At 48.5% G+C, this 26,775-nt stretch overlaps 1 protein-coding gene across 1 annotated transcript in view; it reads left to right on the forward strand.

The window, feature by feature from the left end:
- LOC144162644 (tyrosine-protein kinase SYK-like) overlaps positions 1–26,775 on the forward strand; it is a 193,418-nt gene that overhangs the window by 67,176 nt on the left and 99,467 nt on the right. The window contains exon 2 of the mRNA XM_077693264.1: positions 15,312–15,574. Coding sequence (XP_077549390.1) covers positions 15,312–15,574 — 263 coding nt within the window. The remainder of the gene's footprint in view (positions 1–15,311; positions 15,575–26,775) is intronic.

The following is a 26,775-nucleotide window of genomic DNA, read 5'->3' on the forward strand; positions in this document are numbered from 1 at the left end:
AGCGTATAGAGATGAAGATGGGAGAATTTGTGATGCTCAGCGCAGTGGGCGGCCGAGGGTGACCACGTTGGCAGAGGATGAATGGATTGTTGCTGCCGCTGTTGTCGACCCATTTCTCAACTCCAGGGAGATCCGCGATGCTCTGGATCTCAGTTGCTGCTGCGACACAATCGGGAGCAGATTGCGAGAGGCGGGTCTCGTGAACTGCATTGCCGCTCAGAAACCGCACCTGTCAACGAAGCAGCGGGAGGAGCGACTGAACTTCGCCCGAGCTTTCGAGCAGTGGTCGGCAGAGGAGTGGCGGGAGGTGATTTTCACGGACGAGTCTACCTTCTGCACACGCTGGGACCAACAGCAGCGTGTGTGGCGTCCGTTGAACAGCAGGTATGAACTGGCACCCTTGCGGCTCACAGGAATCGCGGGTTAAGTTAGATTAACCTGTCAATAACCTATATGGATGGTTTGCAACGCGTCGTAGTCTGGAGAATGCCACCTCATTTTCCCCTTACCACCTGACTTGACATGGGTACAGCATTGACTACCATTTAAGTGTTTCATTCGCGCGTATTCCATATCAGTGTGGGTAAAATGTTAAATTTTGTGTAATTTGAGCCTCCATCTTTATTTCATTTCCGCAACGGAATGAGGACGCTCCACGCTTTTGGACCCGAAAGATGTTAATGCTTGCTCTCCCATACTCTCAGGTATAACCCCGCCTACACCCACAGCGTGCTCAGCAGCGGCCGCTGCTCGGTCAGTGTCTGGGGTGCCATCAGTCGGGACGGCCTGGGCCCACTCGTGCGGATCGAGGGCTCCTTCACCGGGGCGAGGTACTGTGAAGTCCTCACCGAGCACCTGATCCCGTACGTCCTGGACGGGCCGTTCCAGGATGGCTGCTACCTGCTCCAGCATGATAGGAGACCCGTGCACAAAGCACGCAGTGTGAGCGCACTCCTGGAGCGCTGTGGCGTGCCTCAGCTGCCATGGCCCCCTAACGGGGCTGATCTCAACCCCATCGAAAACATATGGGGACTGCTGAAGAAGACGCTTGCCTCACGACGCCTTTGCGGTGGCACAGCGGAGCAGCTGTGGCTCGCCGTGAAGGAAGAGTGGGAAGCGCTGCGCGGGCGTCCCGAGATAGTGGCGGCGCTGTACGACTCCATGCCCAGGCGAGTCGGCCAAGTCGTCGCTGTAGCCGGCAACTTTTCGCCCCACTGAGGACCGCTGAATGCCAGTACTGTCAGATTTCATGAATAAAGTTTCAGGAATATCTGATGTTTTGCGATTCGTCTTCGAAATCATTCATCCTGGCGGTACGCCTGTAAAGAAAATTCGTCACCGAAAGAATATCCTACTAGCTAATTAAATCGGTCTTCAGAGGTCTCCCTGTAAGTAGTATTAAACCCACGTCCGGACATGATGCCGAAAAGGCAATTTCGACACTATAACATCGCTCCGGCGTGGAAAAACGAACGTCACGGTAGCCTTCGGTACGGTGCACTGTGCCGTCTTATCCAAAATCCAGCGGCGGTGGACGCATCCTACAGGCAGTGATAGGCAGCATGAGGCGAACATAAACCGCGTACAAAAAGCAGAGCGGGTTTTCGTTCCTTCCTAGCGCCGCGGTTTGTGGCCCTGCGGCCGTGCGCTGCAGCGCGACTGCGCCATGTGCTGGATTAAAGGCGAACGCTGCACTAGAAATTTATCAAGCGTGGCAAGCACCCGCACGAGGGCGAGGGGAAGTTTGGCGTCAAGCGTGCCACTCTCGTCGTAAGCGAGCACAGCGAGATAACAGCGCCGCGGTGCGCCGCAGCAGCCGCTCCGGCTGCGTGAGTGGTGGTCCGGTTACTTTTCCGGCCGACTGTACGGTTAACTGCATAGTTTTCTTTTCGAGTTTTGTTTGTAGCTTTCTCTTGTATCTGTTTTTTATTGTTTTTGGTTAGCCTTATTACTGATGTCCCCGCGATCTCATACATTCATTCTTCCACCTAGTAGTTGTCCCAATCGGCCGTAGCAAGATCTGCGGCTAGCAGAGATGATATCACGAGTTTGCATTAAAGATCTCTCCCCCATCTCTCTCTTTCTCTATGTCACAGACAGACACGCCCGCACGCACACACACAGGCACACACTATACGTCATACATAACCGCAATGACTTAGCCGCCTCTCTGCTTAGGTCAAGGAAAAAGCTCGATAATGGGTCTTTATGGCCGTGTTTCTCTAAATGGCACTATGAAGAAAGGAAATGAGAAAATACGGAGCCATTCTACCCTGTGAAGGCGGATGACCAGTGGAGCTTTTTTAACACACGACATAAAGGTGATACAGAAATTAGGTATAAATCTACGGAGGTTGAACGCGGTTCAACCGAGTTTTCAGAAAGATAGCTCTGTTTTGGCGCCGAAAGCCTGCAGTCAGCGCGCACTCCTGTTCTACCGCAAGACGAAACGCAGACGCAGATGGTGCTGTCGCCGGCCTTGGCGCGAGCGCGTACTGAACTTGGATGCAGCCAGCATCCCCTCGTATCATTTTCTGATGACACGCGCTCTTACTCCATCCCCCGAACTCCCTCCCTGTACCCCTCCCAGTGAACGAACCACGGATTAGACGCTTTCACTGCGCAACCGCACGAGGCGCTGGTTAGGCCTTGCTTGAGTTGAAGGTCATACGGACGCTACGAGGAACGAGCCGATTTTTAGGTTTGACCTGGAGCAATGAGCTCCGCTTAAAAAGCGCCCAAATACACAAAACTCGCTTCGTTGTTTGTACTTACTATCTTGGCGTCTACGCACACAGAAATTTGGTGAACAGCGTTAAACCGCGCAGAATTGCACTGCGGCATTGCTCGTAACACAAGTATTGCCATATCAGCATGAGCGGCCGTTTGTCTTCTACACTTCAACTCCACAGAAGAACATGCCTTGTGTTGAGGCTACTTTCGGGTGAAGGTGTCGACAAGGAACCAGCTTACTACGCCCTGTGGACCGTGCCGTCGAAATGTCGTGTTCTTTTCGAGCACTTCCGCTTTCAAGGGCTGCCATCTTGACACTTTTAACGCGTAAGGATTTCGTAGAACACAGTTTGGCCGCGAACAATGAACAAACTTTACAGGCATAACCTAACATAAAGCGAAAAATGGACGTGCGCACAAAAGAATGCCGGTGTAACACAGCGATACCTAAGCGATCCTGCAGAATATCCCAATATTTACTGAAGCGACTGTTACAATTACGGTCGCTTTCATTTAGTTTCTTAGCCAATTCCTCTCGCCGATGAAGACTTTTACAAGTGAACGGTGATTCTTTTGGCATTAGTGTGCATTTCTGCTTATGCTGAATAAAAGAATAAGACACTTCCGCAAAAAAGAATTTTGTCTTAGCAGTTTTTGCTGGAAAACGGCACGACACTGTCAGGCAGGTACTACCGAGCAAGTTATGAATACGCGCTCTGCATCCAACATGCACTTACGTAATTAAAGCTAACAAGAAATCGGAGCAAAGAAAAAACAGTGGTTTTTGTCGCGATAACAATATTCCGGGAAGAAGCGCTGCTCATTACGTCGCGGCCATATTGCAAGCTCAGGTGAATTTGTTAATGATAACTGCCAGAAAGCTCTTCCAAGCGGAAACGTTCCTTCTTTCATTCTCGACACAATAGAAGAGGAAATGACAGCCGTTCCGCCTGACTCTACACTGCGCGTTGAAATCTTTCTTAATATCTCGCTTAGCTTGCTTGGGTAACAAGAATAACGCTGATGGGGCAATTAAACTCTGAAGAAACGCCGCTTCTTTTACACACTGCCGCTGAGTTAGGGCCTTTGTAGGGCCCCGAACAGACGGCCCTAAAAAGGCCCTGTGCAAAAACACCGCCTTGTGCTCATTAGAGATATTTTTTTTTCTTCAGCGGAGCGGAAGTTTAGTAAAAAAAGGAGATTCGAAATGCTGACATTTTGTCTAGCATACCATGCCATACTTATCTCCAACCTTTATGATATACAAAACTGCTTTGATTTGGAGGGTAAGTAATGGCCTCTTCAATCTAGAGATAGAGTGGAGATCAAACTTTATTCAGCGAAACAATTATTTAAAAATCGATTTGGGGATGTTTATTAATGAGTGACCGTGTGAATTATCTCTATCAAAAAAAAATGCCGGCCCATCTCCAATGACGTGAAACCTAGGCAGGCGCGAAGCATGCAGTGTGCAAGTGTATTCTTGGTGCCTTGGCGTTTCTGCCAACGGAGATGAAACCGTTGGGGGAGGGGGGGGGTAGAGGCATACAGCTTTGCTCTAAAAGCCTAATCTCTTTGAAGCACGAAGCGTTCTAGAGCAAGTGATTGGAAAACAAGTGTCCCGGCGTGTATATATATAGCGCAACGTGCAAACTATTGTCCCGGTGTTTTGGTGACGTCACTACATCGAAGATGACATGGCACGTCGACATGAGACGACGAAAGCCCCAGCCCCTAAGGGGCTTCACTCGCAATAATCGAGGCTTAACTAGATACGCACACCTTGATATGGCTTTAGCAGCCCGCCACATAGCATTTTTCGCACTTCCCTCGCACCCCGGACAAACCATGTTTCGCGTTCTAACCACCTCAGTGGTCTCGCTCGCTCGCTTTAGCAGTGCCATTGGCTGCTCCTTGCGTTGTGCGCCAGTGTGACGTCACTGTCACGCGTAATCCATCCTCTCCTTCCGCCCACTCGGCCCTGCACTCTCAGCACGCCCCATTCTACTATACTCGGTGACAGCTTGTAAAAACGGCACCGGAAGTTGCCGCTGTGCCTTATCACCGTAGCCGGATGTTTCTCCGCGCGGCGCAAGTAGGGCGTTACTGGGAATATTGTGAACATGGCGTGAGCCGTTCCCGTGATTTTTTGGACTTAATATGCTTATAAACGACTCCAGTGACGACAAACAAACCGCGTGAGACAAGGCAGACGATATCACGCATTCATAGCAAACCCCTTTCAAAACGCGCGCGCACTGACGTCACGGGTCCGGCGCTTTGGCGGAGTGATACACTACATGAGGTGGTGCCGTTCTTGAGTTGTAACCGAGTATACCCGTGCCGACGGCAGCGGGGTGCGTCGAGACGCACTGCGACGGGCGCGCCCGCAGCCTCTTTAACTTGACCTAAAGCCTGGCAACGGGGTGGGAAGCGATGCGAACGCAGCGCCGGATAGGCTCCCCTCTCCCTTACCGCACGCGTCCTCTGTTCTTCAAACGCCGACTGTATACGTAACATCGCGTCCGCTGACAATGGCAGAACAGCCATTTTGCGGTGGCCCGCTCGCTTGCCCTTCCGCGTGCTGCCGGCCTGAGCACTGTCCGCCGGGCAGCGCCGCTTCACGGAAACGATACGAGCGCTTGAACAGCCTTCGCACGGTGGTGGTCCCACGCCTCAATGTTTAACGTCCCTAGAACTCCTAGTAGTCACTACTACTTCCATTCGAAAGCGGCTGACCCGACAGGCAGGGTTACACAGACGGCGTTGGTTCTTCTCTCGCCGTGTGTCCGTGGCATGCCTATTTTACTGTTCGCGCAGTGACAAGGTAAACACATTTTCAGGAGAAAGCCTTAGATCTCTAGTTCATTAAAGCTCGCGAGGCACAATATATAATTGTCAGCTACGCAGAATCACCTAGAAAATCGGAGCGCGAGGTCCCAGCCGGGGATCGTGCAGGGAAAGGAAAGCAGCACGCGCCGGAGCAAGCTCGGAGGAGGACTCTGAGAAAGGGCTACTCCGGTTTAGTTTTGAACACGTGGGTATCTTTAACGTGCGCCGAAATCTCGTACACACGGCGTTTTTTTCTTTTCGCCCCCATTAACAAACCGGCCGCCGCCGCAGGGAATCGAACCCGCGTTCTTGTCGATGGGGGAGAACAGGGTGCTCTTGGCCATGGCTGAGAAAAACGATATTCGGAGGATGCTTTCCTGATGGCTTCTCAAGTGCTGCGAAGTTCGACGGGAAGTTCAGCAGCGTATCAACGGACGGAGCGACTAGGCTTTTTCGTACGATTCTAAGAAATTTCTAAACAATCCCCGTATTTCTTTTCCTTTTTTTTTTGTTTTGCTGCTATCTTCGGTATATCCCAAGCACTATGGTCGCATCGTGAAAGAACGAAATGTTACTTTCTTTGTCAGCAGCTTCGCGCTGATTGTAGACCTGCGTCAATGTTTTGAGTGCGTCGCATAAAATAGGGTGACGCGTTGCCTGACACCCGTTTTGTTTGTCAGCACGGTCGGCTCGTTTTTAGAAGCCTCGAAGATGTGGAAAAAACGTCCATTATACTCGTACTATGGTGTAACGTTACAAGATTTAAAAAGCAAATATTTCGCAACCCAGTTTATCCAAGTAATTTTCGCTATAACTTCAGGGTAAAGGTAACTTCTCTAAAAATGCTCTTGTGAAGTTAAAAAGCGCACAAGGAACACAAACACGCGATTGTTCGTGTTCTTCCTGTCCGTCCCTCGTTCCCTGTGCGCTTTTTAACTTCCCAGATGTGCCAACTAGCCCAACTTCAGGCATTGCTCCAAAAGCAGTCCTTTTTAACCACAGAGCTGGTGTGGGTCGGGCCTTTTCGTATGTCTGCTGTAGGTCGTGCGTCACGCAAAGGTAGAAGCAGGTGCCCACACACACCAGTAGAGGGCGCAGTGCTCTCGCGGCCTAGCAGAGACTGACCCTCAGACCCACCGGTAGAGGGCGCAGACGTTATATCAAGCCTTGAAGTGAAATAGAGAACGGTAGGCCCTTTGGCCTCAGGTGCGCATAGAAAAACAACTAAAGAAGCTGTGCACGGAGATATAGGCTGGGCTTCGTTTGAAGTTCGAGAAGCGCCGAGTAAAATGTGTTTTGAGAGGAGGTTTAGAGCAATGGATCGGCGTAGGTGGCCAGCTAAGGTGTTTAGGTACCTATGCTTGAAAAGCGTGGACACGCAGTGGCTAGGGATGACTAGAAGGCTAACGATGAAATACCTAAAGAACAGTGGAGAATGCAAAACAGCCAAGGTAACCAAAAAAGAGCCAAGGCAGATAGAGACGAATAAATGGAGAGAGAAAATTGAATCTAAAACGTCGTTAGAGATGTACAGGGCTGAGAAATTGGAAATCATAAAGGAAAATTTCTGCAATCATTCCCTGGGCAGTGCTTTGATTTTTGAGGCTAGAGCAAGTTGCCTGCGAACTAAGAGTTTTGTGGGGAAGTATTCACAAAATGATGGGGTATGCGTGGTCTGCGGAAAAGAAACAGAAATTATGCGGCACACAGCATTAGAATGCGAGGGTATCCATCCAAATCTACATGAGTAAAATATTCGGCTTCCAGAAGCCTTAGGATTTAAGGGTAGCACAGAGGAAGTTAACTACAAGGCTTTCGAGGCGACGAAAAGAAGATTAGAAAGTTGGTGGACGAAAAGCAGAGAGGGGAATATTGCCTAGGACAGTTACCACCTGTAACAGGAAAAAAAATATTTTGTTCCTGCAGAGCTAGTATTAAACCAAGAGTATAAAACATAGGTATATTGGTAAGATGACACGTCATTACCCCGCTAGAAAGGGGAAATCAATAACAATCATCATCATCATCATCAAGGGGTTCCTCTCCGTTCCTCCCGCTAGGGGAGAGAGAGGAAAGGGAGCCTTCCGCTGCTGACTTCTGGCTGCCGACTCCTTTGCGCGAACCGTAAAATCTGCGCGGCGGCGGCACTGCCGTTCTCGGCGAGCGCCCGCTGGCGTTCGAGCCGATACAAGAGAACCACAGCTGCGCTGTTTCAGCAGTTTTCACACTAGATGAAACTAGGCTTAATTTTTTTATTCTGCAGTGTATAACTTGATTGCCACGAAGACCCCAGCTACCATGCACTGGCTACGCCTCATTGGCGGTTAGGCGCTTCGTTGGTACTTTGATCTTACGCCGTCTCAGAGGGGGTTCCGCTGCTGTCCAAATGTTTTCTAGGCGTCGGCTGTTCATCGTCCACAGTAAATCCTCAACGCTGGCGAAGGCCCTAGACCTTTTCCTTAGGTGTCTTTATATTCTATCAATACATGCGTATTAGGGCTGCAGTCACAAAGCAGGAATATTTCGATGCAAAAAGAAATAAAATAAAGAGTTCCGTGGTCTCAGCCTATGCAAGAGGAAGAGGAGCAATAGATTTATTGGCGTTGAGCGAAAGCCTGTTTTTCGATTCCGACAATTGGTCGCTATGGTGGGCTGAATCGTTACAAATTTTGCTGGTAGCACAAGACGAAACACGAGGGTGACAGGGCGAGGGCTGTTCTTGTCACCAGCGTGTTTCGTTTTCGTCTTCTCCCGCAGAATCATTCCTTCGTATGCTATCAACCAGCTAGCCAGCAACCAAACAGTAATCAAACTATTTCTTCAGCAGACGCCGAAGCGAGAGAAGTACGAAGTACCAGGCTGAACATCACGTCAACTCAAGTCTTCCCAACACGATCGAACGTTAACCGGGTACTTTAAAATCGCGTCTTGTCGTCCCTAAGCAGTATGCGGATCAAATAAAACCCGCGACAGTGTACTTAGAAGTCTGCAATGTCAGAGTATGAAGCTCATACAGATGTGGGTCTGGAATGGACTCCGGTAAACGCGCCGTGGTTGCATCTATAAATACACAACCTCCATCCGCCGTTAAGACTCATTAGTGAGCCTCCCACAGCCGTTCGCTGCTGTCAGAATCGCGAATGAGGATCGTCACAATGACCCGGAGGAGACGGCGGACACATCTCTGTCGAGGTTGCTATAAAAAAAATATGTTTAAGAGGAGTTGGGGAAGGGGGGATTTTATCGTGAAGCACGCTTCAGTGTCGTGCCGTAAGTGCGATATCCGCGGGGACCAAGCAAAGCGGCTCTCTTACTCGGATACTGCGTTACTATCCTCGTAGCTGCTTTCTTTTGAAGCGAAGCTTTCAGCCTGTCACTGATGTCGTCTGTCGTCCACCCAAGATGCACTGCAAGAAAGCCAACTTTTTCTGTCGATGTTGATGACCGTGGGTGAAGTAAAGAAAAATTACAGCTCTTCCAGTGTTGCGAATCGAACCTACGTCCTTCGCGTTATAAAAGTTATAAAGCCGACGCCTATCTGATTGCGCCACTCTGGCATGGTTGAGGCAGTTTTGATTTGATATGGACATGCAAAATTAGGCAGAAAATGCAGCCCTCCGTCCAACGACGACGACGAAAGCCAACTTTATCTGACGATGATGATGATCGTGGGTGACGTGAAAAAATTACAGCTCTTCCAGTGTTGCGAATCGAACCTACGTCCTTCGCGTTATAAAAGTTATAAAGCCGACGCCTATCTGATTGCGCCACTCTGGCATGGTTGAGGCAGTTTTGATTTGATATGGACATGCAAAATTAGGCAGAAAATGCAGCCCTCCGTCCAACGACGACGACGAAAGCCAACTTTATCTGACGATGATGATGATCGTGGGTGACGTGAAAAAATATATATAAAACGCTTCCCTCAACAGCAATAAATCATCATAAATAAATAGCCTCTGCTTTCTTCTGGGCTTGCTAGTTCTAAAATCTTCGCGCTCCCACATTGTTGTCGTTTCGACAGAGAAGTAGTGCTTTTTTATCTATCTTTCGGTTGGTGTTGTTGTCCGGTAGAGAGTGACTCTCTCGGTGCTAATTGTATATCTGTTTTGCACAATTTCACCCTTCACGGATCCTTTGAAGCGAAACGCAACCTCAGTTGCCACAGAACGCGCGTCATTTCCAAAAAAGCGACACCCTGTCTCGCACGGAGCGCCAACACAACACAACACAAACACAGCACAAATTTTTACTCCACAGCAAGCGCATGAAGCGTTATATCAAATTACCGCGACTATCGCTTCAGTTACTTACAATACGCACGCGTTGAAGCAGCGCAAAGAAGCGCTGACTATTTACCTGATAATGATGCACATCTGTACCTGTCTTGCCTCCTTTATGATTAATGCGAAGACGCACACGAAACTTCAAATCATTCCCGCGCGCCCAAAGTTAGGCTTCTGCTTCCTGGAAAACTAACGATCATTCCACGCCGACCCGAACGACGCATTTTTCAGCTCAGAGTGCAAAACGGTGTAAAAATGAGAACTCTCGCTGCCTCCGCAACCATGAATATTGTCGGCTGAAAACCGTAGGCAACACCTGACAGGTTGATTTATGCGCTCGAGTTACCGGCCCCACTAAATATCGCAGCGTGCGCGCTATTCCGAGCCAGAAAATCATCAAGAATGTATCTCATCTTCCGGAAAGCGCGTTCTTCTCGCCTCCTGCCGCTCGCATCGCTCACGCAAGTGTTCAGGCGTTTTCGTCTAGCTAGCGCACGCTCACGCCACGACTCTAACCGTTGCGTGCGTAGGTAAGTCCCCCGGAATTTCCTTACAAACACTCTTTTCGTATAATATTTCTTGTACCCCGCAGCGATATTTCACGATAACAATCAAAGCTGCTTTCTCAAGAGAACGAAGGCGAAGCTTCCTCACATGCAACCTGAGTTACAAGTCCAAAATCCGCACTGATGACGCAATCTGGTCTACGTCGGCTTCATAGTGCGAAAAACCCAGGTTCGACTCCGACCACAGGAAGTCTTTCTTTTTTTCTTTCATTTCTCGAAACGCTTGATGCGCCTTCGCTTATCATTATCTTTCTTTAGTGAAACTGTCAGCCTTTCCTTAATTGGGTGCGCTGTTAGAATATACGGGGAGTCTACTCAAGAGAGCCAACAACCCCACCGAATTTACAGGGCACAGGTGACGAAGGGGGTGGCCGTCTGATGTGCGGATTTCGCCGACCGGAGCGGTAACAATGAGTCAGAGCCTTGAACGAAAACAACACAAAGACTTATATTTGGACAGGCAAAACACTGTACAAGCACGAGGACATGTAACGTTAACGAGAGACAACTTAGACCGAATACAAATGCGGGAAACAGTTCAAATACAAAAGGTACAATCAGGAGCGTTAACAAATAGATATTACGAAGTAGGGCAGTTAACTAAAAAGAAAACGAACAGTTCGATGCATATGAGAGACAGAGTCCCACAATATTCCCCGCCCGGGCCGGACGATGCACCGCTATCGGAGGCGATTCGGCTACCTGTGAAGCGTGGCTTCCTCGTGATCGTCCGAAACGATCACGGTGATTCGAGACCCGGGAGTACGTTGGAGTCCTCCAGGGCACGGGTCGCCGATGGTGTGGTGCACAAACTGGCAGGGGCCGTTGTCACATCACGACGTCCAAACGTAGCTGGTTTGCTTAGGCGCGGCTTCTCTTTTCATAACTGTGCCGGCGCGGAGAGAAAGGGCACAACACAGAACGCGCCCGCCGCCGGCGAGCGAACAACTTCCCTCTTTCTCCCTTCTGGAATCATCGGCACGCCTTAGCTCTGGCAAAGCTACGCTCGCCCCCTCGAAAGAACTCGAAGCTTCGGTGAAAGCTGAGCGGCGGAGCTTTTATTTTGGTATTTTCTTGCCGGCGAGCCGGCGAGTGGTCGGGGTTACCGCCTCTTCGTTCGAGAGAGTTCCAGTGTTTTCTCGGGGCGAATAGAACCGAAACTGAATGAATCGGACGACTGTAACAAGAATTAGGCGCTGTACAATAACATAAAAAAACTATACGGTACTCTTGGACGTCGTACGCTCGAGTTTGTGACAGAAACCCATTGTGTAAAGTTGACTTTCCTGCAGTGCGTTTTACTCGGAAAAACGACGCCATAAGTAAAACATAAAAAGCTTCGTTTAAGAAAATCTTCTCCTTGCAGAGATTTTTTTTTAACAAGAAACTTCAGCGATGACAAGTGCGCTCGAAGGCTCAAATACAAAACAAAACATAAAGCACGCCAAGTTCACTGAAACAATTTCACGCTAGCGGGGAGGAGCGCTTCGTGATTTACACCAGCCGCGGACGTACTCCCACCAACAGGTGGGCTCGACGTGACGTGGCCGAGGAGCTCGGAGATAAGGTGTGACGTCCGCTACCGGGCGTTTCCGTAACATACGGCTGGCGGCGCCCGTAGAGAGAGAGAGCCCGCACGAAATCCGTATTTGCCGAAGCAGCCCGAACGGCTGCGTGCCACGGTGAGATAAGCGTTAAAGCGGCCCCCCGAGCGAACGCTTTCTAATAAAAAGGCCTCCTTACTTTAAAGACGGCGCTCTAGACGGGTAGGAAAACTATTTCGGTCCTTCAACGGCCCAAGCGGGAAAGGCGTCACTGAGAGCCCGATCGAAGAATCCGAACTTTCACCGAGGAAAAGGGTAGAACGAAGAGTGGCGCTTGGGTGCGATGTTCCCAAGCCTTCTTATTCTGAGGGTGTCGACGGGCCGCCGGATACTCTAGGCGCTGCGAGCTGGTCGCGGTGGCTTTGTTGACGCTGGGCGCAAATGGCTTCCCGTGGCGGCGGCGGCGGCGTCAACACCATCGCCAGTGTTCCGTTTTCGGCGGAAAATGTTGCCGCCTCTTAACTTTGTCTCTTTCCTGTCGCGGCGGCAGATCGCAGGAAACGGCGCGTCGTTGCGAGAGGAAGTGGCCCGTTCGACAGCAGCGGCCCTCGTTTTCGGAAGCGAAACGGCGCCCCTCATATCTTCACCTGAGAGTCGAGGGGTTAATCCCCGTAGCCCACTCGGTCTTGACCCTACCGCTCTCCTTGTTTGAGGGGGTCCTTGAGGCTCCCTGGAGAGCTGCCAAGGAGGGTGTTTATGCTGTTGGTCCCCGGTGTCCAAGAGGCGTTAGACGCTGCTAACGGGGCATGCGTCGGCAATGGTAGATTCTAATTTATTGCGGGTGAAGAGGAACGTTACACCGCTGTTTCAAGGGTGAAAAAAAAAAAAAAACTGCACGTAAAAGACAAGACAATAAGGACGGATGCAGGACAGGGCGTCCTGTCTCTTCCTTATTGTCTTGTCTTTTACGCGCAGTTTTTTTCACCCTTGAAATGAGGCACCAACTAGCCCTGAGATTACACCGCTGCTTTACATGAGCTCAAACTTCGTCAATAAAAATAACTTGTTTTAACAGCGTTAGCTTTTAAATCAACAACTTGCTGGCCGTAGTGTGTGGCGCCTGACGCCTTAAAATACCAACAAAACGCTGAACGCTCGTGCGCGCGTGCCTCGCGGCGACCGCCGAGCGTCCCCGGCACGCGCAGTAGCTATAGCAAAAAAAAAAACTGGCGAAAACCCCGAGGTGCGTCTCTCGTTGCCTAAAAGCAGCAACGCCAGAGCTGGCCCAACACCTGCTCCACGGAAGGTCGACGCAACTTCAGGAACCCCGCGCATGCGCCGTGCACGTACGCGCCGCCACTGCGCCCCAGCTACCATCAAGCGCTACCGGGCATGTAATGCTTGGCATGAGGAACACGTCGATATTGATGCATACGATGATGACTACTGCTAGCACAGTGCAATAGCGACAACGGAACATGTACATAAACAACTTCAAACTTGCACAAATGCGTGGTGATGTGTCCTTCAGTGCTCACGTAGAAAGAACCCCTGCAGCTTCGCTATGGTTCAAGCCTTGCGCGACTTAACGCAAGCTTGGTCAGTTTTTTCGGTCTACCATTAAGCAAGTACTAAAGAGCGTGAGTTGAGATACGGCGAATTAAATACGTCTTTTTCTGGTGGCAACATCAATGTACAACTTTCGAGAATGTTAGCAAATGTTAGTGATGTTGGGGTAAGTGAGAATTGGGGATGCTATTGAGAATGCTGGGGACTTTAGTGGGAATGATCTCCGCCGTGTGTGCTATACGAACCCACGAGACTATTGCATTATTTTTAGTATCTAAATGGGCTTAGTGCTTCACAAGCGTGTCTTTTTCCGCATCCATTCGTGTGTAATCTGAAAAGTGCTAATAATGTTTTGCTCCGTTGTTCCTTTTAAAGACGGTAGTATTTCTTGGGCTACTTAAAGTCGGAAATTTTGGTCTATGTCTGTCAGTCTGTCCCTATAGATTCAGCCACCCGGGCAGAAGGTGAAGGTATTTTGGAACGGCGAGTTTACATAGGCAAAAACTTTTGCAAACCACTAAACCTGCAAACACACTTCATACCTGCCAGCATTGTTCAGCAAACAAATTTCACCATCTTCCCGTAGGGGAACCCTGAGTAGTATGCGAAGCAGCCATGGGGTTGGCTCAAGTTCCCATTAGTTTTCAGTTCGATTGCTGCGTTGCGGGAGGAGAATGAGGGGAGCGGAGCGCGCGCGCGCGTCATTTAAACCACGGAGCTACAGTGCACCCCCAGCCGAGTATGCAGCGGCTACCGTCGCGTCTCTAACCCTACGCTGCTTCACATTATCGCGCGTGGAACCGCAGGTGTTGCCATTCGTTGCGCAATCCCGGATAGGAGAGGAGCTTCGGAAAGGAGAGGAGCGTCGGAGAGGAGAGAAGGAATGCCTCGCATACTACTCAGGGTTCCCCTACGGGAAGATGACGACGGTGGCTGAACGCGAAGCTATCTCGGGATGGATTCTTTGGTTGGCCAATTCCTGCCACAATCATCATCAGCGGTGCCTGGCCGCGCATGCGCAGTGGGGGTGTGGACGCCGCACAACGGCGCCCACTCAACGGCGGAGGGAACAGGCTCGACCATAAGCTGCTTCGCATCTAAAAAGAAAACATTAGGCACATTTGAGGGAAGTGATATTTGCAGTGTTCTTTTAATGAAAATAATGGTTGCTTGGTTACACGCACGAAATAAATCATTTATACATTTTATACAAATAGAGGAAATAAAAAATTACGCGTTGGAAACAACGTTTTGACCCCAAAATACTAAAAAGCGCTTGCGACTAACCCTAGTACTCTTGGTGGCACTCCAAGAAGTTTAACAGTAACGAAAGGTCCCAGTAGATTGCGCGCGAGTAGTAGAACGCGAGAAAATTGACTTGAACAAACTTCCGCCGTGTTTATCGTGGGAAGAACGATACGTGAGCGAAAGAGCGTGACAGGCAGGTAGGAAAGAGAAAAAAATGCGATTACGCTGCATGGGTGGCAAAAGACTATCGTCTTTCGTCGATAGTTACAACAAAGCGAGCAGATACGCGGCCAAATTTTTAGTACCTGCATTTCTGTTAATACGCCAAATGTGTCCGAGGGGGCCCGTAACAGGCAGCATTTTGAAATACATGACTAACATCATAAATAAATGAAGTTAGTAACTAAAATCACGAGTCATGACGGATAGACAGACAGACAGACAGACAGACAGACAGACATCGGGGAGGTGAGTTATGGGCCCATGATACCGCTCTGTGTGACGAGACCCCCTTGCACACCCTCCCCCGACAGGGCTGGCAGCAGCACCGGTGGCGTGACGCTGGCGGCCGAGCCGTGCTGCGAGGGCGACGAGGGGGGCGACGGCGGCGAGCCGCTCGAAGAGGCCGCCTGCTTCTACGGCGCCGTGAGCCGCGAGACGGCCGAGTGGATCCTGTGGGAGCGCGGATGCGCCGACGGCCTCTACCTGCTGCGCCGCAGCGGGCCCGACTACGTGCTCTCCCTCTGCTTCGACCGCAGCGTGCTGCACTACCGCATACGCAGGCTGGCCGGGGCAGGTGAGTCCGCCGCTGTCCGCTACGACGCTACGAACGCCTCCATGGCCACGAGGCCTGCACATATTACGTCCTACAGGTTTAGACTGCTGAGATCGAAATGAGTGGTAAAATATTCTCAATATTCTCATAAAATGCGTGCACTTGACATGGTCGATCCTCGAGCCTCCTGGGCATTTATTTTTTTCACTGCGACCTGAGTGGCGTTTTTCACAATAAGCACCACATATGCCTGTTCGAATACCAAAGTTGCAGCTTCCTGTCTTCTAGAATATCTGATATGATATGCTCGCGTTGAAGCCAGTGATTGAGAAACTCTACTGCTGCGTCCCAGCCGAAAGTGGGCTTCGAAAATACCCCGACCACTCGTGCCAAACTCACCCTCCTCACCACTTCACGCCTACCATCGCTTTACTGCGTGCCCCTTTGCCTCATTATGCCCGCCTGGAACGCAGGTGTCACAGAGCTGCGTTCACCTTTTAACATGTGCGAATTACGGGTTTTTATTTCGAGGACAATTCAAGAGGATAGATGGATAGATCCATGCACGCACATTAAGCGGTGTGTCACTGGCGCTTAGAAAAGTCTGGGATTATTTTCATAAATGCGCACGCGTTTAAATATTACAACAATTGTTCAAGTTACCTTTTTCTCCCTTTTTACGAAAATGGGCATGTCGTGGCTTCCTTACCGTCGCCCTGGTATACAGAGAGTCATTTTACTTTACCGATGCCCCGACACTGCGTCAAAATTAACTGGAAGTCAGTTTCCTATTACAGGCTTCACAAATTCCTTGGCGGTATTACCGACAGAGGCGTTGCATGGAGCGTACATTTGTCTGTTCTAAAAAAAGAAACTCACCAACATTGCCCACAAATTCCCATTTCTTACTAGGAAGACGTGGGGAACATGTACAAGAGGAATGCTGCAGCTGTACTCTGCGCTTTTTTAGGAGTCCTGCGTTAAAACTTGCCAGTGATTTCCAATATATGCTTCACTGGCATTCGGGTAATACAAAGCACCCTTGCGAGGCTCTGCATACTTGTATTGGTTTTCCGCCTCTTACATCAGCTGTGGGCACCATTTGCATTGCTCAAGACCACCCGATAGCAACTTATTTGGCTACCTAGGCGCTACGTCTGTACATTAGGCTTCTCACAGGCTGCCATCTCAGCATTTGGCGCAGCTCCCTCATGGTGAACCACGATCTACGTTTTCAGCCATTGTCACAGCGCACAGGGGTGAAATACCGTCGATTTTTACTGATTCAATGCAAGCCGTTCGAGACCTCCGGAAGGTACTTCATCAAGTGCCCATATACCAAACCACCCACGCGAAGGCTGCGACGCTTAGCTTCAGAGTGAAGATTACTTGGGCCCGGAGGACGTCGACCCCTGGACAGCAGCAGACGGATGCGATGACTCGTATACCTCCCACGAAGCATCCACTGCCCTTATTTCCAGTCCACGCAACTTCAAAGTTGGTCACCGACAAAGAAGGCCTTCGGCGCTCTGCCCGCGCACTTATTCCACTGTGTGAATCAAACCTCCCTGGTTGAAGAAAGTGGTTATCGCCGACCAAAGGTTTAGTTAAAAAGGCTAAAAAGACGTTTCGGCTTCCATACGGAAGCCTTATTCACTGCCTTATTCACTCCACCCCGAAACGTCTTTTTAAAATTTTAACTAAACCTTTGGTCGGCGATAACCACTTTCTTCAACTATGTATCTTTCACCCGACCACACGAGTTTTCGTCAAACCTTAGATTTCAAACCTCCCTGGTGAGCGCACCCGCCGTGAGGAGGTGGCGCTACGAAGGATTCGCGTCGGGGCTGCTCTTACACCAGCTCTCACCCACACATGGCCCCCGGATCGACGTGCTCCGTTTGGCCGGACATGTCCATTTTGCTTCACGTCGGCATCGAACGCAGAACTTCACCATCTTCTATGGACTTGCCGTGGTCTCAAACGTTCCCGACAGCAAGTACTAAATAGCGTGGGACTCAACCTACGCCGTCCACCGACTACAGACGCTGGCTCTTTGGGCCGTATCACCGGACTTCCCCAGTGAAAACTTCCTGTTTGGGTACATTTAGGCTCGCTCGCCCCCACCGTTTCAAGCTGCAGAGCAAACTTTCGTAATTAAAAAAAAAAAAAAGGTACGCCCCTGCGGTTACACGGTGCTCCCCGCTTTGGTGCCTGACACAACCTGAGATCCAGCTCATCGTTCCGGGCATTGAAAAAAAAAAAAAGCCGACTTGCCACCACTGGCCCTTCAACAGCTTACTATGTTGGTACGGCATGAATGCTACAAGGACCGGAAACATATTACACGGATGCATCAGTTATGTCATCCTGCTCACCAACACTTTAATTACAACGCGATTCCATGTTGCCCATGCCACAAGCTCGACAGCTACAGAAGTTGCAGCCATTCGTGGGTCTCTTCATCCCGTTATTGGAGCGACTCCTCAAACGTGGGCTATATCCTCGTGCTCTAATGCCGCCTTAGAAAGCTTACGCGCAGCCCTGCGCTGCGGCCTCCTCCACCACCTGGTGACGGAAATTAGAAAAAAATACCATCAGGCTGTCACAGATGGCCATGACATAATATTCTAGTGGTTTCCAGGTCAATGCAGAATCATCAGCAACGTATTGGTGGATAAGGCTTCTCGTATAGGCTACTACATAGAACGCAGCGTCCTGCTTCCGCACTCAAGTACCGATGCCGCGAGGACGCTTCATTCCTCTTCACGTAAGATTGCCATGAAGGAATGAAACACACCGAACATTTCGAATCCCCTTCTCTATATCCAAGAACCCCTTCTAAAGCACCGTCGTCGGTGTAGGCTGTCTCGACCCCACTCGACTTTTCTGTGTAGACTGTGGTTGGGAGTAGCCTTCTCAAAAGCCTACTCCTTCCTCATCGGGATGGCCAGGAGCGCCCACTGCGATGCCTGTGTGGCGGAAGAGACAATAGAGCATGTGCTGCGTCGCTGTTCCGAATACACGTCGGAGAGAAGCGTGCTTGCCCCCGCGCTCAACCGATAGGGCAGTCTACCATTTTCAGCGGAGAATATCTTGGGTCATCGGTCTCTTCCATCGACTTCGCAGAAGGTGACAAAAGCCCTTATACGCTTCCTGATCGATATGAGTGTACACGAACGATTGTAGTGCCTACAACGGCACTAGAGTGCCCTCCCTCCCTTTCCTATTCCTTCCTCTTCCTATGTACTCTTCGTTATTCCCCTGAACCCCACTCCCCCAGTGCAAAGTAGCCAACCGGGATCTGCACTTGGTTAGCCTCGCTGCCTTTCTGTCCCTTTTTCTCCTCCTCTAGCCTGGAAACGATAGCCTGACCTAGTGTCACTATATAAGGCACTAGCCTGACCCTAAAGCAACCAGGCCGTAGACGCCTGTTTGCAGGTGGAAACATTTCTAAAAAAATGTCGAGAAAAGTGGAAAAAAGGCGGTTGAGATGCGTTGGAGTTACCTGAGTCGGTCCGTTTTCTCTGCTGCAGAGACGTCGCTGAACGAAGGGCGGGAATGCGCACCGGGTGAAAACTGCTCGGGGTCTTGTAACAAACAATCCATGCGTCATATGACAGGAGGGCTGAACCGTCATTTCCAAAGTTTATTTCAAAAAGGCCCTATGAATGCTGGTTGTAACGCGCATAGCATTCTAGCTGCCCGTGACGTCACCACCGACATTCCTACCTAGTGACGTCCCACGCAGCTACTCTGGGTAAGCTCATCAAAGCTTTGCTAAAACTAACTCACTCTTCGAAACTGATGCGGTGAAGCTAGATCTGGGGCGGTATTCTCGTAACTGTCCTTTTTGAAAACGTCCCTTTTGCGTCCCTTTCATAGTGACGTACTTCCGGTTAAGCAGTGGGCCTTTGATTCAAATGCCGTAACTGTTCTTGCAAACGCATTTTAAAGAACTGAAACCGTATCAGAGTATCTTTTATGTGTTTATTGTTCGGCGAGTGAACCAACAATAAGGCGACGAAAAATCGTCTGCTCCAAATCGTCTGCTCCCAGTAGCCACGGCTCATAGCTCCGCCGTGCTTGCATGGCGTCACATTCAGGTGTTCGCGTTTAGCCAATCAGGGCTCGCTCAAAAGGGACACTTCAAAGGGACACAAAAGGGACAAAACACGGGAATGCCGCCCCTGGGCATGACGCGCTGTAGTGGAGGTCTCCGGATTAATTTTGACGACCTGGAGATCTTCAACGGGCGCCATAATCTCGACACCCGGGCGTTTTCGCTTTTCACCTCTATCTGAAGAGCAGCCACCATGGCCAGAATAAAACCCGCGCCCTTGGGCTTAGCTGCGCAATGGCCTAGCCACTGAGGCACCGCAGCAGGTCTATTCGCGTTATTTTTTCAATACACGAGGTTCACTACAATGCGGGCCAGCTCTTGGAGAAGGCGCTCCGGATTACAATGTCTTACAAAATACAAGCACTTGATTATCAGGCGGAAATATCCAAGCGTGCTTAGAATTAAAGAAAGGGTAAATAAATTGAAAACCAGGTCAAAACAACGTTAACTTGCAATAAAAGTAACAGTAGCAATGATGGCAACTAAATATCACTAAAACGGCACTAAAATATGGTGAAAAAATAAACTGGCCCATTCCATTCCAGTTTATTAAAACCGCTCAATATTAACCCAAGGAATCATTGGAATATTGAATGGCAACAAGAAGAACTTAAGAGCACACATTCAAGTGGGTAAAAAGAGTTCACAAAAATTTCCGGCCCACTTTTCCACAAACTACTACACCTCGCGGGTTCATAAACACAGATTTTCATTATACTTTCAAGCGTTTGCCCCTACAAATAGTCATACATGTAAATACAACCTGCCAGCAGACAACTTCGACCAGTATGTAAAAGACTTCGCCATAACAAAAGACCGAATACAACAACACTCTATGTCAGTAGAGTAATTTGTCCATAAGAAAACCCGAAATAATAAAGAATACTGAAACGTCAAAAAATATTGAAGAAATCACAGTCCTTATTTAATTAATTCATTTATTTTTATTTAAATGGTGGAGGAAAGTCGGCCTAAATTCGTAGATTATGGTGCGAGAATTTATACGCATCATTCTCGCAACTAGCAGGGTTTAATAAGGCAAAAAAATGCCAGAAACGTGAAAACAGATGTCGACGCCCCGTTCGCTTTTGGGCACTACGGTTTGGTGACATCACAAAAGTTGTGAACGGTGAGAGCTCATTGGACAAGCAGCTCTAAAAGTTTTCGTGAACTAAACCGTCCTCCGGTGATTGGGCCCGTGAAATAAATGCAAATAAGAGCTTTTCGTGAGCACATCTTATTTTAACAACACAACTAGAGCTTTTACACAATGTGCGAGGCAGGCTGCTTCCGTCACAGTTCAGTCAGTGCCATCATGCTTTCAGTTTCATTTTGAAAAAGCATTGGTGTGCAATTAGCGAAGTCAATAACGTACCACGGAGAACGCCCGAGCTTGTGCAAGCATTATCCCCAGCAGGAAAGGGCAAAAGTATGCGCTGCAGGTGGTTAAAGGAGCCATGAAGACAAAATACAAGTTTGGTTCATTAGAAAGACTTCTCTGTCCTGATAACAATAACACCGATTTCATCGCAAACTTCGAAAAAATGACGGATATATTAAAGAAAGCGTGTGGAGCATTCGCGACTCGCTAGCCAGTTTCCGGCAACTTTTCTATGACGTCACAGAATCTTGTTTCGGCGATTGACGGTGGCCGAGCTAATGAATCTCCAGGACACAAGACTAAACAATTGTAGTGGAGCCGCTAGTTGCGCTTGATCGAGTAACTTGAATGCTAACGTACAGCTAACACACTGAAAATTATGTTTTAGTGCTTGCCCATATGACGTCACTCGTGCCCATAACACCTCACTGTGGCGCGGAATTTGAAAGTTCTTAAGCATTTCGTGCGTTTTTATCGGTCAAAAAGCGTCTTTCGTGGCCGGAATGGAGCTGAGTGAGGTACTAAAGCCTAGCTCTTTAAAGTTAAACAAAGTTGTATTTCCTCTTCATGGACCCTTTCAGCGACCTGCCTGAGCATGCAGTCTCTTGTTCTCCGCGCGCGGATGTGGCTATTGGTAAAGCGTGGCCTCTCGCAGTTCGAACCTTATTGCCTGATAAAGGTACTTACGTCGGGTGGTTAGCTGGCCGCTCCACCCTTGTGCTCTTCCGTTCGCCGTGAGCCCTTGTTGATAATCCGTAAAGCGTGTGTCGCTCTTTCATTCTTATGTTCGGGACAGTGGAAGCGCGAGCAACGACGATGGCGACGACTACTCGACACGGCTACCGGGAAGAGAGTGTTTATTTCACGCTACGTTCGCGCGAGGGGAGATATTATGAGGTGGCTGTGGTCGCCAGAAGAGGTGAGGTGAAGGCGCCCTTCTGAGCGGCGGCAGCTGGAACGCCGCGCTTGATATTCGAAACGGCGCTTGTCACTTCAGGCACGGCCGTGCTTCAGGCACGGCCGCTCGATGGAAACTAGTTTCCATCGAGCGGCCGTGCTTCAGGAGAGGCTTCGCCCGCAGACGGCTGTCCTGAGAATCCGGCATAGGCGGGTACGCCGAAATCTCGAGAATTTAAAAGCATTTCTCATTCCGTCGAAGATACATAATCAAAGTCCAAGCCTCCCTCCTCAGCCAGAGAAACGGTATCGGGATCGGCCATGGCTTGGAGACGTAAAAGCTACCGTTGCCAGTGTGAGCTAAAGCTCCTAGCACCAACCGTTTAGGCTATAGACCACACCGGTCCCTGATATCTGCGCCAGGGTTGCGTCACAAAAAATGAAAGGTAAACGGGAGAGAGAGAAGTGCCAGCCATATTTACTGACTTCTCGGCAAATAACGCATTGTCGCCCGTCTAACAAAAGCCGGGAGAGCTATGAAAAATATCATGTTAAAGTTCAAACAAAATTCCATTCAGCCTTTTTTGTGCCTTATGTGTCGTATGGGCCCAACGGGGCATTACTTGGGGGAAATGAGTGGAAAGCTGACGAAACACGCAATATTGCAAAAAAGAAAAATTGAGACAACAAAAGTGACATTGGAATACCGTAAGAACACGAGAAGTATATACGACAATTGTAAAATACAGCGCTAAACATTGTATCCAAAAACAAACATGGAAAAAGTGACAAGAAATATGGTATTGTACAAGCAAGAACACAGATTTACAGCCTAGAAAGGATAAACGTGATAAAAACAAGTTACAGAGTATTTTTCGTCGTGCGAGGAGTGCGGTTTGTAAAGAAGAGGCGTGTGTTTGTTCCGCTAGGCTATAGCTTGGTAAAGAATTCCATTCATTCATAGCTAATACAAGGGGTGAGCATAGATATTTTTTTTTGTTCGGGCGAAAGTTGGGCTTAGTTGTGACAGTAATATTTAACAATATTACCCCTCAAATTATTCAATGCAAAGTTACACATACATACAGGTACAGAATCAGCGGAAAATATCGCAAGAATATTCCGGAGAGAATGATCTTGAGTAATTATCTAATGTGTCTATGTCAAGTAGTTACGTTGTGTAATTATATAATGTGTCTAAGGTAAGAAAAGACCTCGTGTAATTAACTCGTGTAATTAACTTGAATTTTTACATAGCTCATTACATTGGAAATCTAAACATTTAGATTCAAAGGTTTTTTTAAAAGCGGAAGTGTTTTTTTTTTCCTCACTGATGGCGACCATACGCGAAAACAGGAAATCCAACTTCACACAATAGGAAGGCACCTGCTGATGATGTGCTTCCGCAAAGCACACCAAGCGCCTAAAAAAAGAAGGATGTTTGCCGTGTTCGGAATACAGCCTGGACCCCTTGGGTTATGAAACCGACGTTTATCCGATTCCACCATTCCGACACGGTCTAAGCAGTTTGGACTTTGGACTTTGACTTTCACTCAGGTTGCATGGGAGCAATCTTCGCGTTTTAACCATTCTTCTCTTAAGTAAGGAGCTTTGGTTTCGAACCGGTTGAATCATGGTGTCAATAGAAGCGCCTCTTTTGATTGTATGAGCTCCGTTAATTAAGAAGTCCACTGCGTCGTTATTCGCGTTAAGATTTGAAGCAGTGGCTGTAGTCGCTAATCTGGCGAACGTACAGCATACTGAAATGCAGTGCTGGCACGTGCGCATTTTTCTGACTAGTAACTGTAGCGAAGAAGCTAATCAACGCATGCGCATTAAAAAAAACACAGCAAAGTTCATTCGACTCTGGTGGAAGCATTTAGCAGCAGTAATAACGGAAATTTTAAAATTAGGTTAGGAATGGGAGGACAATATAAATCTGAATCGTACGTACCGAACTCTTTCTATCTGCATAACATTATCAGCATAAGGCAAATAAATGAAAGAAGCTAGGGAACCTGTTTGCTCGGATTCCATTATTCTATCTTCGAGCTTTCGCCCCGCTCCAGCTCGTTCAATATTCGAGACGCGGACATTATTTGCGCCCTCATTTCCCGCTCTTGCCCGGTGAACTTCCGGGGCCTTTCACAGCCAGGAATTACTGTGAAGCGAGGTGCAGGAACTCGCGCTAGCTTTCTAAAACGCAAAGGTTGTGCTTAAATCGAAATCCAGGAGTATAAATGCAAATTGGGAGGCAACGCTTTTGGCCACTAAATATCGCGATGACAGCTTTCAGCGCGAGAGGTCCCTGAAAAAGCAGGGCTGCATGCACGAGTGTTTTTTGCGTAAACATTAGTGTTGTGGTAATAAATCTGGGAGTTGTTTGCGCTCGTGTCGAGTGCAGCTGTACTGTACATTTTAGCTTCTGCAACTTTTTAATCGCCTTTCGTAGCAGGAACGCATCCTCCTCTATAGCCAGATTCAAGTTAATTTAGTAAGAACGGTAACAGCACATGTACTATAATCCTCCGCCGTGGGGACAAACCAGTGACGTCAAAGTGCGCGACCTTTGAGAAAACGAGCTTCATGCTCGAGAAGATTTGCTTGTCCCACCGAATCTGGCTTTAATATTTTACACTCGCTAGTGCACAAAGTTTCTTAGTGTTCTTTTTTGCACCTATTTTTGCTTTGTGCTCGCCCAGATACCTTTATTACGGGGTTAGCGCCGTGTGATGGAACAGTGATAAGCAGTTATCATTGCTGTTCTCAAATTGAAACCAGTATAGCAAAACAAAAATAATAACGCGAAAGAAATTGGCCTATTGAGCGAGAAAGGTGGCGGCGGCGCCGTCACTGACTGCGACGCATTCCACAGGGCGTGACAAAAAAAAAAAGGGCCGGCGTATTTGTTCACTTCACTCCAAATGTTCCCGAAAGGGGATATTCTTCATTTATTATTTATTTAGCATACCGTTAGTCCGGAGGTCTTTAAAGGGGTGGGGTTGCAGCACAGAGTATAAGAACAAGAAAATGTACATTGTACACAGTGTACGCAAATTGTACGTCAGTGTAGTCAAATTGAACGTACCTGAATAAAACACCAGTGCAAACTTAAGAGTAATATTTTGTTGCAAGCGAATTCAAACAGTTTCATAGCTTCCACAATGCACAGAATTTTGTTTACGACATCAGTCGCTTCAGCTTGTCCTGAAGCTGCGCGTTACGTGTCGCTCTGAATAACGGTTATTGGTGGCGTGTTCTGTTCATTTATTGCTCTGGGGAAAAAGATTTGGTATCTGCATCTATGTGCAGTTGAGATATACGGACAATTATGTTCATATGGGCCTTGTTGTGGGAGTACATATTTAGTGGTTTTTATTTTAAAATGCTTTTTCCGGGGTACGAAAAGGTACATTCGTGTGTCCCGGTGGCGTCGGTCAGCTAGGAAGGGTAATTTACGTATTTGCAACATTTCTGTAACAGACTTACTTCGAGAGTAACGACACAAAATAAATCGGGCTGCTCTTTGTTGGACTGTTTCAATCCTATTGAATAATCTTGGTTCATAAGAGCCCCATATGATATTAGCATTTTCGTATGTCGGTCTTATTACATATAAAGAGGCAGTTAGTTTGGCGTCATTCGAAGCGAGCTTTAGCTTCATACGCAAGAACCGGAGATTAATTTTTGCTGTCCAACACATATTTTTAACGTGTTCCTTCGAACTAACATCACTTCAAATCATCATCATCATCATCATCATCATCAGTATCATCATTATCGTCACCATATCTATGCCCACTGCAGGGCAAAGATATCTCCCATTAATCTCCAATTAGCCCGGTCCTGTGCTAGCTGCGACCAATTTATCCCCGCAAACTTGATCTAATCTTCCCATCTAACCTTCTGCCGCCCCCTGCAACGCTTGCCTTCTCTAGGGATCCACTCTGTTACCCTTAATGACCAACGGTTATCTTGCCTTCGCATTACATGCCCTGCCCACGTCCATTTCTTCTTCTTAATTTCTACTAATATGTCTTTAACACCAGTTTGCTCCCTGACCCACTCCGCTCTCTTCTTGTCCCTTAATGTTACACCTATCATCTTAGGTTCCATTTTTCGCTGAGTCGTCCTCAATTTAAGTTGAACCCTCTTAGTGAGCCTCCAAGTTTCTGCCCCGTAAGTAGCACCGGTAAGATGCAGCTGTCATACACTTTCTTCTTCAGCGACAATGGTAGGCTGCTATTCATTATCTGAGAATGTCTGCCATATGCACCCCACCCCATTCTGATCCTTCTAATTATCTCTGCCTCATGGTTGGGATCTGGGGTCACAACTTGGCCTAAGTAGATATATTCGCTTACCACTTCCACTGCCTCACCACCTATCTCAAACTGCTGTGCTGTCCCGAGTTTATCGATCATTACTTTAGTTTTCTGCGTAATAATTTTCAGGCCCACGATTCTACTCTGTTTGTCCAGTGCAGGAAGCATGCTTTGCTATTCGTCCCCCGAGTTACTTAGCAAGGCAGCGTCATCAGCAAATCTGAGGTTACTGAGGAATTCTCCATTAACCCTTACACCCACCTGTTCCCAATCCAGCGTTCTGAATACTTCTTGTAAGCATGCTGTGAATAACATTGGAGAGATTGCGTCTGCTTGTCTGACACCCTTCCTTATAGGTATTTTACTGCTCTCCTTATGGAGGATGATGGTAGCTGTGGACCCATAGTAGATATCCTCTAGTATTCTTACATAATGCTCATCTACCCCCTGGTTCCGTAATGCCTGAATGACTGCTAGGGTTTCGACCGAGTCAAAT

This window comes from Haemaphysalis longicornis, unplaced genomic scaffold (genome assembly GCF_048455015.1).
Source record: "Haemaphysalis longicornis isolate Haplotype H1 unplaced genomic scaffold, Haemaphysalis longicornis Haplotype H1 scaffold_12, whole genome shotgun sequence".
NCBI lineage: Eukaryota > Metazoa > Arthropoda > Arachnida > Ixodida > Ixodidae > Haemaphysalis > Haemaphysalis longicornis.